Source organism: Phymastichus coffea, unplaced genomic scaffold (genome assembly GCF_024137745.1).
Source record: "Phymastichus coffea isolate CEN01 unplaced genomic scaffold, Cenicafe_Pcof_1.1 PCOF00208, whole genome shotgun sequence".
Taxonomy (NCBI): domain Eukaryota; kingdom Metazoa; phylum Arthropoda; class Insecta; order Hymenoptera; family Eulophidae; genus Phymastichus; species Phymastichus coffea.
The window spans coordinates 25,325-42,079 of NW_026707019.1; the positions used below are offsets into that span (position 1 = coordinate 25,325).

The window sequence follows — 16,755 nt, forward strand, 5'->3', positions numbered from 1 at the left end:
GCAGACGCTGATCTCCACCGTCTCTGCAAGATCTGAAGACATTTGAAGGTGAACGCGGCGCTATGCGTGTGGAATTTATTGTTAACAAGTCTGAAAAAGGCAATAAAAATAATTAAATTAAGCTTTCCGGAAGATTTTATCACTTTTCAATGATGGTAAAATTTAATAATAAGTGAGCATGAAAAATATTACAAAAAAGATTATTTAAATTTATTCATTGAAAACCAACTGACGATTGCAAGTTAATGAAAAAAAATTGAATAGTACATACATACAAACTGACGACCCTTTTGTACCAAATTCGACTATTCAAAATTGATCGTTTTAGCTTATGGTATGGACGCACTGTCCAATCAGCAATGTTTCGTTTCGTTTTAATGGCCGTGGGGACCTGAGGACTTCGATGAGCCACAATTCACCAATCAGCAACGTTGATTCAGATGGTTGGATGATATCTCTTCTGCAGGCTGGCTGTCATGCATCAAATCTTCGGATTTTGTATAGGTTAAGTCGCACGTTATGTGTTGTGTAAACTGGTTTGCTGACATGGAGGGTTCCACACGTAAGTTCTCTTCATTGTTGTTATTTACTTTGTTAATATTTATTGAAATTTAGTGGTAACAAACGTTCAAATAAAAATTCTCTAAATTTTGATCATTAAATATGCTCTCTTTGACGATGGAAGCTAGAATAGTAAACAGCTCCAAAACTAAAATAAATTGGAATAAAAATTAGGATTTAAACATTTAAAGAAACAGAATAAATGATGAATTGTTATTAAAAAATTACAGATATTATTTTTATTGCTCAAATTTCTTTAAAATACGTAAAACTCTGAGAAATTAAATATGAAGTATTAAAACAAAATTTCAGTAGATACACTTTATGTTTATTCAAAATTAGTACTTTTTCATTGCTACTGTATATTACTATTCTGTAATAATTTTAATATATGTATAGATAAATATAAAATTTCTTTGCATCATATCTTTTAACTAAACATTTGCAACTTAATTTACAGAGAATATATGTATGCCACTACCAATAACACTTACTACCAAAGTAACTACGAAAGAACAGCGAGAGCAATATTTACTGAATTTTCTAAAAAATGTGTTGCCTTCAAGCGATGTTAGTGGAATTGGTAATGAGCTTAAAAAGGTGAATGATTCAATTCAGACAAAAAAAATATAGAATAAGGAAGTATACTATGAATCTATTACTTTTCTGCAGGTATTCATATTCAACAAACACAAAAACAAAGTTTATAAAAAGATGCCGCAAAAGTCTCCGTTCATGACAATGAGGAAAGGCATTCTTCTAGGTCTCAACAAATTTGGAAAGAAAAGTCTCCGTTATACAGAAATGTTGTCCCTGAATTCATTATGGCTTGGATACATGCATCATATGCTTGGTCTGCAGGATTTTAAAACATTGCCAATAAATCCTACAGACTCTCAATGGGAAAATGTTAATCAGCATTTGATCAAAGCAGACTTTCATGGTGCCATAGTGACAATTGTACAATCAAAGTGTCCAAGTACTGTTGGAATTAGAGGGATCATAATACAAGATACCAAAAACACATTTAGAATATTAAGTGAAGATGATGTAATTAGAAGTAAGCAATATAAATTGATTCATTGTTGATTCGATAATCTAAGAGTTCCTCGTCTTTTTTTTTTAGCGATAGCCAAAGAGTCATGTGTTTTTCGAATACACTTAGAAAACAGCATAAATATCGAAATTTTTGGAAAGGAACTTTGCATACGTCCAGCAGAACGATCTGTCAAGAAATTTAAAAATAATCATGTACCTAAGCTTTAGTGCCAAGTCGATTGTGAGAATTCACGACCTTTTTACTTTATTTCACACTATGTATATAGCATTCGGCACATCCATTGTACATTCAACAGCAAAAATAATACAAGTATATCATCAAAAAACCCCAATTACTTTCTCCATTCAGTTAACAAACATATCTAAATCATTTCAATATTTTTTCGTTTGTCACATTTCTTTATTATTCTTTCCAGTGTTTTCGTTAATACGTTTCATTTTTTCATACCATTATATTATGTATATCTACTAATTACATGTTATATCAATTACCAGTATAATATATAACATATTCATGTATTTATAATATATAATTATTAATCATTTTTTTCTCCTTTTTTTTTGTATTAATTTTTTTATCCCACTCGCTCTATCGTTCTCTCCCTCGTTCGCTCTTCATATTGATTTTTTCTTTTATTATCTCCAACATATGACGCAGTAATAATAATTATTATTATAATAATTCATAATATATATTCAAATAATTGTGATATCGATACAACAACTGATGGAGCGAACGACTTTAAAAACAGTATCAGATATCTCCTTCGCTCCAGGAAACTAATACAATTCATTCACGTAGTCCCGTGCTCGATAATTCACTATTTTCTTTTAAAAGATTTCATACAATGATAATCATTCGCAATTTCGATGAAGGGAATGTTTGAAATTTGTCTACAATTTGTTTGTTGCGTGTCTCAGTTATAATAATCTTCGGCTTACAATACTAATTTATTACTGATTTTATCTGCGACCAAGTGCCAAATCAACATCTGTTCTATCTAAAGGTGTGTGTGATATGCACCCTACAGTGTGAGTGATTTGTATAGATTTTATGATTCATCTAAGGAGTCTTCTTGCATAAATGGTGATCTTTATGCTTTTTTTAACGCTCAAATTTACTGGCAATAGTATATCGATGTTCATATTTAAGGCAAAAAGGGGAGGGGCGAGGAGGACATTATTACAATGTGATTTTTATGCAAGGCCGATCTTTAAAAAATAATAGATGCGGATACACTGGTACAACTACAAAAAACAAAGCAGCAGAAACACTCTTTTAAATTTAATTATAAAAAAGTGAAGGGAAAAAAGTTTATAGACGAGAGAACTACGTAAAAAAGAAAGCAAGACACTAATAATGGACATTCTTGTTCTAAAACAAGCGAAGTTCATGCTTTCTCCAAACTAGATTTATGCCCACGCAAAATACAATAATAATTTAAAAGTTAGACAAAGACGGATGAAAAAAGAACAATATTGTAATATTATTAATAATAATAATAATTAATACAAAATAATAGTAATAACTTGAACGAGACTACAGGTTATAAAATAAACCTCGTAGCAAGTGTCCTCACAGTTGAACGCAGAAAAAAGTCCATTTTACAGAAATATAGTCGACAGAGACAAGAGTATTAATTTATTTAGCTTTTATTTTTCAAAGAGGAGCTATATCTCGAGCTTAGTAAACGTATATTTAATTGAGGGAGCAGTCTTGCAAGTGGAACTGCGCATACTCAATAACATTTTATCTTTTGTTTATACATTTGTTTGTCATTTATAATTCGTCGATCGTCTTGCACTCTTTGCACGCGAAGAGCGCGCAGTCGTAAAACATGTCTCACGAATTCACGTTAAAATTCACAGAATTCCCGCACGACTGTCACTCTCTTCTAGTTTGCACAATGAGCCAGAAGTGTCGTTTCAAGAGCCGAATCGTTATTTGTTATTGTTTATCTACAAATTTGCAATTATATCGATATTTGGTACAATTGAATTGAGTAGCCATTCAAATATTGTATACACTCGGTTCTCTATCGTCACCTCTTATTTTCTTTCTCTCTTTCTCTCTTTCTCTCTTTCTCTCTTTCTCTCTCTCTCTCACTCTCATTCAACAGTAAGAATGAAATCTAAGCGTAAAGACGTCCTGTCAGCTAGTGACCGTATTTGTTTGCTTTTTTTTTATAATCCTCTTCCCGTCATGTACTTTTTATTATTCAGCAATAGATATTATGACCTATATGCACTACCACGTCACAATCTCTTTCTTATTTTTTCTTTTAATTCATTCTCTTCGAAGCTTATGCATAGTAAAATGTCGTCGCGATTAGGAGCGCGCTTACATAGAGGCGCCGTAGAGAGGCGAACTCGTATCTCACATGCCGTACGTTTGATAAGGCGCTGCTGCCGGTGGTGCGTAGACAGCCTGGGCTGGTGCTCCGTACACTGTTTGTGGCGCGTAACCTGGTGCCATCATGCCTGGTCCTGCTGTCAACATCAGTTGTGGTTCCGCTGTAATTTCGATTAAAATTTTTGTTAAATAAAGCAAAATCATTTGTTTGCTTGCATATACAAATTAAATTTTTTTCGATGTTGACGTTGAATAGCATTTGAATATAACGAAATTTTTAGGTTTACTAAAATTAAATGGAACCAAACTTTTACTATACAATGCTTATTAAATTAATTTTAATAAACTTAAAAATAAATGATATTGAGATAACTTGCGTAATTCTATGAGTCGTACATTTGGAAATTACGATAAAAGTTAGCATTTTTCCGATAAAAAGACTAAATAACGTTGTCACTTACGCATAATCATAGATTTATGTTCTTGGTGGTCAGTCTCTTCAGCTCGACGGCTCTCAGCTTCCTCCAATTTATCGAGCTGTAAAACGAAATAATTCTCTCGTTATATAAAGCATGAACAGATATGAATTGTTAAGAAAACAATGGATTATTTACCTTTGTAATATATTCCCGAGATACTTGAATAAGGTAAGGCATTGCAAAGTGCATGATTTGGTGTCTCCACGCGAGTTCCAGAATGACATCCGGATGAAGCAAGTCGTAGCAATGGAACAGACAAGCAGCAAAACAGTCCTTAGATCCTCTTTCCAAGAACCACTCAAGTAACTCTTCGGCTACCTCGTGCTGGCGAGATTCAGCTGCATACTCCATTGCATCTCTACGTTTTTAAATAAACATGTCGTTAATACTTTGTTTTTTATTTTATTCATAAATAACTATTGGGATATTAATAGAAAGAAGCTTCATACCTGAAGAGCCTGTCCTTTTTGCAAAGTTCAACCGACTGTTTCCACCTATTATTGCCCTTGTATAGATAGGCAGCAATTCTCCTAAACTCGATAAGCTCGTGCTTCTCCAACTGCTGCGCCAGCGCAATGTTGTCGAAGTTGTCGAATGCGTCGATCGATGTCCTCAGTCCCTGATAATCTTCCTCGTCGATCAGCAATCCATTCAAAGCCTCGTTTATCGCTTTATTGTTCAATGTCTGTACAGATCTGAGGTAGGGCTTAACTAATTGCAGATGGTTGGTGCGAGTGAAGTAAGCAACAGATCTCGTATGATCCATACGTGGTGCCAAAACCAACAAAATGTCATTAAGCAGAAGAGGCTTGTACTCAAGATAAAATTGAATAGCTTTGTAGTAAAGTTCGATATTAGCCACTTTGGTGATGATGTCCTTGAAGTGACCTTCACGCCATGCCTCGGATGGATGCTGCATCATTGCCAACACCGCGTTGTCATATTCTTCGTACTTGTCAAATAGGAAGACCAATTCAGCCCATAGATGAGCTGATTCTGCTGCGCGTAGTACCTGAAAATAAAAATATATGTTTAATTTTCGAAAACATTTTCCTTTTTGAAAACAAGTAATTGAATTATTTTCTCACCTTGGGAATGTTCACGCGAGACCAAAATAGCTCTAGATGTTCCTTCATTCTTTGCGGCTTGTACTTGCTGTAGAGAATAGCCAGCTCGGTGAACATGCCCATGTGTGCTCTCTCCAATCCGAGTGCAGCCTCGAGCAAATTGATAAGCTCTTCGAAGTGTCCCCTATCTTGATAATAATTAATAAGGTCCTCCAGTTCGTCAGCGTGAACGACGATATGCAGACCACACATCTGTGCAAGCCTGAATTCACCGCTATCCACACAGGCGAAACATACTTCTTTCCAAGTACGTGTGGAGTTGGCTTTTCTTGCGCTGTCAACAGCACCCTGATACTCCTTGAGATGAACCAATGTAATGGCTAATCGAGCAAAATTGGAGACGTTGTTGTAGAGCAATTTGGCTGCATCATACATCTTGTCATCGAAGCATCGGTCGCCTATCTTCTGGATGTCAGCGTGATTGGGACCGGAAATGAATTCCTCAAGGTCGGCCAAACGGTTGGTGCGCGCATACGCGTAGATCAATTCTGACTCGATGAACGACTCGCGTGCTTTCTTACGAGCCATCTGTAGGTAGCGTACCAAGTCATCCCAATGTCCTGTACGGTGGGCTGTTTCCACAACGTCGACGTAAGCAGATGGGTCGTCGGCCTTAATGAAACTGTCGATGGCTTCCTTCACCATACCCTTTTGTAGTTGGGCGCGAGCTGTTGAGATGCGTTGAAAATTTGTATTTAATTTAAAAATAAAAAATAATTTAAGCGATATACAAACTCAAAAGTAGATATTATTTACAAAGTTTAGAAAGAAGACTTAAAAAATGAATTGGTATTTACCTAACTGCGACCAGACGGCAGGCTCATTACATCTCTCAGCAAATTCGTAGGCTCTATCTAAATTCTGCACTTGTTCAATGAGCACCTGAATGGCCGAGGTATTAACATCGAATTTCTTGAAAATAGCAAAAGCTTCTTCGTAAAGCTCATTATTGATTGCAATGTTAGCAATATCAGGTGCGTCGTAGTTATCTAACCGATTGATGTACTCCATAACGCGAGTGCGATCAGCTTTGATAGCAGTGAGGATCAAAAGATTTTGCAAGTTGCGATGGTCACTAAATACGCTGCTGTCCAATACAATCTTTTCCAACAGTTCAATCAATTCGTTTGGCAAATCAGCTGTCATGAATGCTTTAACAGTGACAGAAATGTCTTCAGGATCTTGAGTCTCGGATAGAGCAGTTTGAACGACTTGATCAATGAGCGGACGTCTGAAGGGATTAGCCTCATTGAGTACCTCAGCCCAGAGTTCTGGATCACGTCTGCGAACTAAATATCTTGCCTCGCTCTTGAACAGACTGTTCTCATTGCACACGATGATAAGTTCGCGATCGCACGATCCTCTCTCATACGCGATGCAAGCGAGATGAGGGTCACGTTTCTCGCAATATTTGCCGACAACGCGACTGTCGTAGAATTGATTCTCCTTTAAGAATCTCTCAGGATTGTTATTCGAATCGATGTAGATTTTGGCTAAGGCATTGTGAGTTGCCGGCTCGATGCATCCTTCATGCACACGAGACTCGAGCCATGGAAGCAAAAGTTTCAAACGGTTACGCTTTTCAACTTCTTCGACGAGCTCATCAGTCGAGAATTGACCGCGAACAACGAGGATAAGATTTTTTATGATGTCTTCAGAGCAGTCAACATCAAGAAGACCTCCAATGACTACGGGCAAACGAGATGGATTAACCTTCTGCACGTAAATTTCGATGTACTTTTGCAAGTTGTTGCGGTACAAATAGAGCACAAGATCGTGCACAAAGTCGAAACGGTCGCAAACAATGATCAGCGGCAACTGGTCGGACAGTTTAGCTTCCTTCAAGAAGTTCTTCACGCGCTCGGGATTATAACAGTTGCTTTCGCGACAAATACGCTCAACTTCTTTGATCTGGCCGGTTTTACAAGCAGCTTGGATGTACTTGAAGTGCACCTCCTGGTCCTGGCTGAAGTTGACAATCGAGCCAAGGAAGTAAAAGAGTCCTTCGTATGACTTGAAACTTTCGAACAAGTCGATTAAGGCTTTCGTTGTCAGTTGTTCGTGATACTTCGTGGCAATCTGTACACAAATCTGCAAGTTCTGACGCATATTAGCGGTAAGCATAGCCTTAAGACATTCCAACGAGTCCTCCACAGACAAAGTGCCGAAGAATCCAACTAACCAGTCAGGCGAGAGCAAATGAGTGTGCACAACCGCGCGCTTGATGTCGTACAAATCGGTATAATGCTCGAGAGCACGTTGCAAGAGGCCTGCTTTCTCACAGAGTTGAGCGACATGAGCGCGATCATAATGCGTGAACATTTGGTTACCGAGGATGGCATCTGCAACTTGTGGAGCAGACATAAGGTTCATCTCTAAAAGTCTTGTTTGGAGTGCACCCTCGGTAGAACGATTATTTTTGAGAGCATCAAGGAGAAAAGCGGTACACTGCTGAACCATATTCTGTTCCATGAAAATGTCAACAATCTGATTGATATCAGCTAAAGGTTCATCATCCTGTACAAGCATCTGCGCGAAGAGTACTCCTTGATCTGGATTAATTCGCATAACATTTCGCAGAAGGAAAATGTAATCGGGAGTATAGGACACTTTCTTGGCATAGAGAACGATCTTTTGGAACTGGCTTGTCTCTGCAAAACACTGAATCACTTTATTAGGCACGTTTGCGCGTAGATACACACTCAAAGCCAACGTCGGATCGACTTGTTTAACCAAGTCGCCGAGTTCTTCGCTGCACTCGAGTTTATCCTCTTTCAACCATTTTTCCAGAAGTTGCTTTCGTCCTTGAACTAAAACTGGACGACAAAGCTCCAGAGATTCATATTTGTTCAACTGACCTTGATCCAACAAAATACCAAAGTATTGTAGAAGGGGCGACGTTTGACCCTGCGTCGTTGGAACTTGCTGGAATTGCTGGATTGTGCCGGGAGTTCGTAAAATTCCTTAAAACATGTAAGAGTATTATTTACTAATGAGGCTCGATCAATTTTAACTACAAAACAACTAATAATTATGATAGATTAAAGAAGATTCACACAGAGCTGAATTGTAAATCTAGGTGGAACTGTAATTTTTATCGAGTCACTAATAATTTCTGAAGGAAACAAGCGCTTATTATCTACGGCGTTCAGAACGAAAGCAAGAATGAAAAAATAAGGGTCTAATTTTTCGGTAAACAACAATACCTTTGGGTGCGTTAGCTGCGACTTTGGCGGCCTCGGCGTATTGTCCATTCTGGAAGAGCATTTTGAACTTGCGTACGAAAAGATCCTCGGCACCCGACAGATTGTTACGCACAGCCATACGCAGAGCTAGCTCAGGATTCTGCAGTACTCCATTGATATAAGGAATGATATTTTCCTCGTCGACAGATACCGACAATACTTGACCCTTGCGATTAACGCCGATTATACCACCTGATGACTCGTGTGGAGCGGTGACAAAAATTGTCTCGCCGGAGATGCGGTTCATGAAGATACACGTCGCTGACTCAATGTCGTACATGTGGATGTAACCGTACTTAGTAATCAAGTAGATTACGTCGTACTTTGAGCTCACCTATGGGGGATTAAAAGTTGTAATTAAGTATTGCTTTGAGTAAAGAAAATTGTAATTTTTATTGAAAAATTAATTACTCTATTATAACGTTTATTTAGGAAGTTCGAAAAACTTAATAAAGCAAAAGTTAATGAAGTTTTCAATAAATCAAATTCAATGGGTAAGTATCAAAGAAACTTTTTCCGAATGGTATATTTAATTTAAAAAATGTGGTCTGTGAAACAGAATGCACGAAAAATATGCCAGATACGTCTTATCGAACGCTACTTGCAGATAAATGCAAATGTTTCATGCCTGTAAAACGAGCCAGCTAAACCTTCGATTACAGGAAAAAATAAAAAATAGTCTACAAAAAACAATGAAGCTCTCACCTGCATAGCTACAGGAAAATCATTGCCAGCTTCAGGTGGAAAGAAAACATCAACAGCTTTCTTAGGAAAAGCTTGATTTTTAGCAGGTGGTTGTCCAACCTCGATAATATGAAGCTTAGCACCTTGAACAGTCCTCACGGCAAAGCAGAATAAATTACTAGGCTCAGCATTGCCTTCCATCTTGAACTGTGCGAAAGAAGCAGCATGGCCTTCGATCGGTTGCGAACATTTACGTTCAACCGAGTAGAGTTGCATAGCACCGACCACGCGATTATTTTGAGCTGAGATGCCGATGAGAAGTAGCCACGTGTGTTTGGCATCGGTACGGTAGTTAATAATCTGACAGCCGTGTAAAGATTGATGACGTTCGAATGCTTTCGATGGTTGAGAATCACCTTCCATCGACCAATGATATACTGATGTTTCTGTTACAAGGGCCAAAGTGTTGAGAGAAATCCATTTCCAAAATACTACATCCTCTGCCATTGTATGAGCCTTCATCTTTGACTTCATCTCAATATTAAAGATCTGCAACGTCTTCTGAGCTGCAGATTGATAACAAATTATGTAATTAATGTAACTTGTTTTTTTTGTACATTTAGCTCACGAATGATTTTTATTCTGCTGACGCGGCTTAGAAGTCCGGTTGTCAATGAATCCGTACAAGCGAGAATCAATTTTTTTGTATACCAGTGAAAAAATCGTTTATTTTTATCCAGTTATTCAAAAAAATATCAATATAGATTGACTCGATATAGATTGACTTAAGCACAAATAATTTCGATAATCTTAATTCAACAATATTATTGTTAATTGCAATATCTGGTGAAATGCTATATTATTATTAAAAATACAATTATCTCAAATATCAATTTTCTCTGGTTATTTAATGAGTAGTCTACTGTGAGTGAATAATTACAGAAAAAAAGTTTCTAGCTACACAATAGTCCATTGTAGTCAGGATATGGATCAATATATCTAATTGGAACTTGAGCTACATTGACATAAGTATTAGTATATATTTTTGTCACAAAACTATACCTCATTTCATCTTGTAACTTATGCATTACATTTAACTTTTTAATATAGAAAATATCTATGGCACTGTAAAAGTGTACTTAAAAAGTTTTCTACCTTTGAGTGCAATGACTTTGCTGGCAGGATTCATAATAGCTGAGTCGGCAGAGATGGGCCTCCTGATGGGATTGGAAGTGTCATTCATGTCAATGATGACCACCTGTGCGGTGTCACCCACCTTTTCCCGGACACAGATAAACTTGTCTGACTCCATGGTGACCGTGTTGAAGCTGACATTGTTGGCATTGATCCCTACCGCAGTGAGCTATTTTTGGCAGACAGAAAGAAAGAAAAACACAGTTAGAAAAAGCAATCTCTGCTTGCATAAACAAATAGCAAACTTGGGAAATTTGGAGCTTGAAAATTCTGGTAGTTGTTGACGAGAAAGAAAGACAAGTTTTTGAAAATTCTTTAGCATAAATAATGGGAATATGCTTGACTGTATAGTGAACTATAATATTCGACTAACCTATCCTTACAGCTTATCATCAGAAACAGAAAGTCTAAGCTTTAAACAATCGAGTAATAAAGAATTTTGTAGTTGAATGATAAAGTCAGATTTTCTAAAAGTACTTGGACTTAACAGAAACTCTGACTAATTTAATCATTGTACAGGGGCAGCTGATGTATAGCTCATCAGATCCATGAATAGATCAATCAAATCAGCTCAGAGTATAAAAGTCCAGACAAAATAAAAACAAACATTTAATCAATTAGGTTGTGTGCGAGTAGCATGTTTACCACTCACTTTGACAATGAAAGAGACATTAAAATCAGAAAGAGAGAGAGAGAGAGAGAGAGAGAGAGAGAGAAAGAGAGAGAGAGAGAGAGAGAGAGAGAGAGAAAGAGAGAGAGAGATAGACAGACAGAAAGAGCCAATCACGAGTAGAGAGCCAAATCATTGCAAAACCTCGGGCAAACTTAAGGAATGTCCTGAGCAATGAGTTTGGAGCAGTTATATCCTTGACCACTGACACTTAGCCAAGTAGTTCTTTCTTTCTCTCTCGATCTCTTTCTGATTGGTCCGAATGAAAAAGCAAATGAGAAGAAAAAATTTCGAGTATACGAAGTCGTAATCGGTGCGGAAGCAAGGGGCGTACAATGTACGACTGTATGTATGGGTGCAGACGTGGCGGCGGCGGTAGCGGCAGACACGCGCCAGTGAATCGATGTCCGATAACGAACCATTTATTGTATGAAGTAGTTTTCCCCGTATGTTACAATGAAGACGCATCCAGGCGATATAAAGCGTTACCTGGAGGTGCTCCTGGAACCTAATGGGTAGCAGCTGCGTCATGGCGACGACGACGTCGACTCCAAACTGTCGGTGTCGAAAGAGAGCGGCTTTTTCTCTCTGCGTGGGTTCGCACTTCGTACGCTGCTAGCCGAGACTACTGTTGCGAGAGAGCGGTTACAACGTACAAGACTCTCTTCGACGCAGACGGGAGGCACACTTTGTTATAGCACAATGTATCACTGCACACGGTGAGCCACACACGGACACTTGCAGCGCCGCGCCGCTGTTTCGTCGTTCTTCTTCTACTGATCGTTCGTCGCCCGCACGCCGCCAAGAAGCAGCGAAATTATTTTTTCCCTTATGCCTGTAGCGAGATGATATTACGGTGCGATATCAACGGGGAAGGGTTGAACGACGAAGAGACGAACGTCGCGAGTTCATTCATGTGCCAACGACGGTTATCGACTGTGTGTGTCCTGGCCTCTAACGCGCACGCATACACACTATATCAACTCTCTACTCGGCGAAAGGGGCGTACTATAACTCTCTAGTGCGCTAGAGCGCTGCTGCTGCTGCCGTTGAGGTGACACCCGCGGACGAGGCAGAGGCGCAAGCCGCCATTTACTCTACTACGCCCCCCTCTTTTCTTTGCATTCTCCCTTCCCATTTCAGTGACTCACGGTATAGAGTGCGCGCGCGCCTGCTAGCAAGTTTGCAAGAGAAAGAGAGAGAGAGAGAGTGAGAGAGGATTATTTAGGTATACGCTTCTATAGCAGAGGTGCTTACAGGGAATTCCGCCAAGTAGATGAGTGTGCGTGTGGCGCCCATCTGCACACAGTGCGCAGCGACGCGTCAGGTGAAAGTTGAAATAAGCATGTATATATAGGAATATGACCGGCACCAGAAAGCGTGACATGGTGTTGACGCAGCGCTCCGAAAATATTTTGTTTGATTTGTTTTGTTCAAGTCAGCTAACTATACTCGATAGAAAAAAACAGCTATTATCAGGACGATATAGAGACGTTGCGAGTAAATGTTCTAGAATTACATAGCTGTGGTTGCTAGCTTATAATCCGTTATCTCTACAATTGTATTCCAGACGATTTAATAGGTGTTCGTGCATGACATCGCGAATTATTCGGATTATTAAATTCTTTAGGGCCGGATCACCTGCTAGATTGAGCTTAAGCTCTCTTTGAATGCATGATTTACCAGTTTTTTGTTACTTTATGATATTCAGTTATATTAAAATCAAATGAAATTTAATTCAATTATGAAAATTTACGGAAATATGTCATTGAACAGTATAAAAGTATAATGACATTGAAAATTTATATTAAAAATATTATTTTATTGATATTTAAAATGTAAAAGCACGAGATGTCGCGAACACGTTATCAAAATTATCAAAGTATCGCAGAAGCAACGTTCACGTGTAGAAATATGAGAAAGGAGGAGGGAGAAAGAGAGAAAGAGATCATGTGCCGTTCGATACGGCTTTTCTTGCCACAGATGTAGGCCAGTCGAGTTATCTATCCTAGCTCTCTTTCACGCACGAGGAAGAACTATTGTATACTTCGCGGTCAGATCGTTGGATTGAATAATCTACATACGATTGGGGGGCTTTACGCGCTGACGTGCTCATCCCTCTCATTTATATCCCGATCGAACTTTGCGATGCGTGTATATGAATATGCATGCATTTGAAATTGCACAACCAGATGCAATTACGCAAAAAATTGAGAGATGCATAGCTTTCGTCTCGATGTGAGAACCAAGCTGTCCATAGCGAACAGATGACATCCGCAGACGCGTTCATCGTCAATTTCATATCATTATCAAGCAGCCTTCTTCGTTTCTCGCGTGTGCACGCGATCAATAAAGAAATATGCCGCCACGGAGTCACGGTCCATTGCCCTGTTCTTAACCATCGCCGGCGAGTCATTGATAACACCACGCACGCGCTGCATACATATATACACAGACACATTCGAGTTTAGATTTTCAGCTTGCCTTTCCTTGTTTGCTGAATGCAAGGAAACACTACGTCTCTCTCTCTCTCTCTCTCTCTCTCTCTCTCTCTCTCTCTCTCTCTCTCTCTCTCTCTCTCTCTCTCTCTCTCTCTCTCTCTCTCTCTCTCTCTCTCTCTCTCTCTCTCTCTCTTTCTCTCTCTTTCTCTCTCTTTGCGAATCATTTTCAATACGCGGGACAATCAATTCAACGTTTTTGGAACGAATAATGATATAAAAAGAATTGGTAATTTTGCATGCTTTGTGGTTCTACATATCTTTCCGTTCGCGTGTATAGGGTACACCGGAATGATGAGGAAATAGTGAGAGGCACGATCGGCAAGTGTACGCGCGCGCATCGACAGATTTTATGTGTTTGCATGATAATCGCTAAACTGTGTGTGCTAGAATGTGGAGATATTGAAATCCGTTGTCATTCATCGACGACGGATTGCCAATTGATCGTAAAGCAATTATTTTTAAATAACTCCAATACGATAAGATGTCTGCATTTACATTTTTAGCGTAAACATTTTTTACAGTCACGCGTGCTAAATAGAATTACTGCAAAAATTGCGCGGATGCACGTACGAGATATATTTCTTGTAAATTGGTTTTCTCGTCATAAGATAATTTTTTTAATATTTTTTATTTTCATAGTTTATCAATAAATCTATAAACGTTGCAAAATCGTCAAGTACAATGCAAAATATTTATATTCTTTATAAATTGAATTATTCAACATTGTTGTAAGAAAACATTGTCAATTAAAACTACTTGAATAACTCTTCCCCGGTAAATTTTCAAAACTCCACGAAAAAAATCAATATATACCCAGTCCAGTCGCAAAATATTCTAGGTAAAAAAAATAACTAGAATTTGTTGATTGGCAGCACTGAGGGTGAGCACAGCTAGTATGGTCGTCACATGACAGCGACGGGTGTCTGCTCTTCCTGGCGGTGTAGATAGTCTCCTCGAGATTTCTAGATTATCGTCGGTCCAGAAGGAGGTGTCTACATCGAGTGATATCCACTTGATATCATTTCTTTCTTTCGTCCGAGCACGCACACACACACACATCTCATAATCATGAACCTTAGATACATCGTCGGCTACACCTTTCTGGGCACCGCGACTGCAACGTCGATTATTCTGAGTTCGTATATGATTTCTAATTCCTTTTCACTTTGCCGCCCACTCAGATTTCTTTGCGGCAGTTCACCAAGACTTCGTTGAAAGTGAGACTGACAAAGCTTTTTTCTTCTCTTTCAGCTCTGTATCATGTGTTCACTGGTAAAGGAGAACGCGTTAGTGTAGCATGGTGAGTATATAAAACTTCTCTCAAGAGCAGTTAGACGCGATTTTACAATGTTCCGTTCTGATTCAAGGTTCCTGGAACATACTTCGCCTTACATGTGGTCTTGTGTCGGTATTGGTCTCACGGTAGCACTCTCAGTTGTTGGTGCTGCTATGTAAGTTTTACTCTGTTGGCTTTCTTATCATAGACAAGCTGAATTTCAAAACTTAACATGTGTTGTATTTCACAGGGGTATCCACACAACAGGAGTTTCCATTATTGGTGGTGGTGTGAAAGCACCTAGAATCAAGACCAAGAATTTAATTTCAGTTATCTTCTGTGAAGCTGTTGCTATTTATGGTTTAATCACAGCTATTGTGTTGTCCGGTATGCTGGAAGCTCCTCCAGCTGTGGAGATCAGCAAAACTGTTAGGGAACAGACTTGGATGGCTGGATATGTTATGTTTGGTGCAGGTTTGGCTGTGGGACTTGTGAATCTGTTTTGTGGTATTGCTGTAGGAATTGTTGGATCAGGAGCAGCTCTTTCTGATGCTGCCAACTCTGCTCTGTTTGTTAAGATACTTATCATTGAGATTTTTGGCTCTGCTATTGGTCTTTTCGGCCTAATTGTTGGCATTTATATGGTAAGTTTAGTTGTTGTTTTTTTTAATATTTTGAATTTTTTTTGAAAGTTAAGATTTAGTATTTTAGTTGTTATAAGGTTTAGTCTTTTATTAATTTTAAATATATTTAATTTTTGTATTACAGACTTCGAAAGTGAAGCAGAGTAGCAGCTCTTCATCTTAAAAAAGCATATTCTTGTGGATCATACAAAGGAAGAAATATTATAATATTCGTTCTTTTACAATTAAACTGTTCAATGTTTTTCTTCCTAAAAAACTGATATTTTGTCAAAGGAATACAGAAAAAAAGGGTAGATGAATCATTTACTTCAATTATCGTAAAGATGAGCAGTCTACAGACATATAAAAAATTGTAAGCAAAGGTTTGAATGATCCTTGGCGTGATTTGTGTGTAAAGAGACTAATTCGGTAGTTCCAAATAAAGCTATATTGCTTTACTTTGAGAAATACTCCATTCTGTATCTCAAAGTCAATCAATCTTGTTACAGTTATGATTGTTGTAAATATCATTTAAGTCGTTAGTTCAACATTCATTTCTGCCAATGATACTTGTTTTTCTTTTTAATATAAAGAATGTTAGAATTATATTGATAGTTTGAGTGTATTGTGAAAAAAATAACAGTTATTGTATCTGAAGAGAAAAATTGAGTTGCATTCCAAGTTAAAAAATCATCGTTTGTGCGTTTTAACAACTTTTAATTTTTCAACATTACGTAGGTACATTGTACAAAAGTAACAATTCATTTTATTTGATATAACATGCATGTATCATATAAGAAAATATATATCTATTATAAATGTAAATACATCATTATAAAAGAGAGGCAAAAGCCCACATAGCTTTTGGCAGCATTCAAATACAAATTTGCTTTCACCGATAACAAAGAGAAAAATTATAATTGTAATTTTTTGGACACTAATTACTATTATAATTGAAATGTAGCATAAAAAATAAAATTTCA

The 16,755-nt window shown here is 37.9% G+C and overlaps 3 protein-coding genes across 3 annotated transcripts; 2 read left to right on the forward strand and 1 right to left on the reverse strand.

Annotated features, from left to right (window-relative positions):
* The first annotated feature begins 423 nt into the window (after nucleotides 1-423).
* Nucleotides 424-1,827, forward strand: LOC131673996 (ribonuclease P protein subunit p29). Its single transcript, XM_058952420.1, has 4 exons — nucleotides 424-562; nucleotides 1,022-1,161; nucleotides 1,234-1,621; nucleotides 1,688-1,827. The coding sequence occupies exons 1-4, from the start codon at nucleotides 520-522 to the stop codon at nucleotides 1,825-1,827; spliced, it is 711 nt and encodes a 236-aa protein (XP_058808403.1). The 5' UTR covers nucleotides 424-519.
* A 2,170-nt stretch (nucleotides 1,828-3,997) lies between these two features.
* On the reverse strand, nucleotides 3,998-12,450 carry LOC131673992 (clathrin heavy chain). The gene is made up of 10 exons (XM_058952408.1): nucleotides 11,862-12,450; nucleotides 10,664-10,871; nucleotides 9,530-10,074; nucleotides 8,786-9,158; nucleotides 6,377-8,542; nucleotides 5,541-6,247; nucleotides 4,902-5,464; nucleotides 4,588-4,810; nucleotides 4,435-4,510; nucleotides 3,998-4,134 (listed from the first exon to the last, which is right to left on the reverse strand). Exons 1-10 carry the CDS (start codon nucleotides 11,901-11,903, stop codon nucleotides 3,998-4,000), a joined length of 5,040 nt encoding a protein of 1,679 aa, XP_058808391.1. The 5' UTR covers nucleotides 11,904-12,450.
* A 2,311-nt stretch (nucleotides 12,451-14,761) lies between these two features.
* On the forward strand, nucleotides 14,762-16,704 carry LOC131674010 (V-type proton ATPase 21 kDa proteolipid subunit c''-like). Its single transcript, XM_058952436.1, has 5 exons — nucleotides 14,762-15,008; nucleotides 15,125-15,173; nucleotides 15,241-15,324; nucleotides 15,400-15,793; nucleotides 15,918-16,704. Exons 1-5 carry the CDS (start codon nucleotides 14,942-14,944, stop codon nucleotides 15,954-15,956), a joined length of 633 nt encoding a protein of 210 aa, XP_058808419.1. The 5' UTR covers nucleotides 14,762-14,941; the 3' UTR covers nucleotides 15,957-16,704.
* The last annotated feature ends 51 nt before the right edge of the window (nucleotides 16,705-16,755 follow it).

Bases quoted from the DNA above. Each gene is read 5' to 3' on its own strand.
- LOC131673996 (XM_058952420.1), top strand. From the start codon at position 520: ATGTGTTGTGTAAACTGGTTTGCTGACATGGAGGGTTCCACAC. The intron at 563-1,021 runs GTAAGTTCTCTT...CTTAATTTACAG, and splicing joins TGACATGGAGGGTTCCACAC to AGAATATATGTATGCCACTA. The intron at 1,622-1,687 runs GTAAGCAATATA...TTTTTTTTTTAG, and splicing joins TGAAGATGATGTAATTAGAA to CGATAGCCAAAGAGTCATGT.
- LOC131673992 (XM_058952408.1), bottom strand. From the start codon at position 11,903: ATGACGCAGCTGCTACCCATTAGGTTCCAGGAGCACCTCCAG. The intron at 6,248-6,376 runs GTAAATACCAAT...GCATCTCAACAG, and splicing joins TGCCGTCTGGTCGCAGTTAG to CTCGCGCCCAACTACAAAAG. The intron at 4,511-4,587 runs GTAAATAATCCA...TTCGTTTTACAG, and splicing joins CTCGGGAATATATTACAAAG to CTCGATAAATTGGAGGAAGC.
- LOC131674010 (XM_058952436.1), top strand. From the start codon at position 14,942: ATGAACCTTAGATACATCGTCGGCTACACCTTTCTGGGCACCGCGACT. The intron at 15,174-15,240 runs GTGAGTATATAA...TTCTGATTCAAG, and splicing joins GAACGCGTTAGTGTAGCATG to GTTCCTGGAACATACTTCGC. The intron at 15,325-15,399 runs GTAAGTTTTACT...TGTATTTCACAG, and splicing joins TCAGTTGTTGGTGCTGCTAT to GGGTATCCACACAACAGGAG.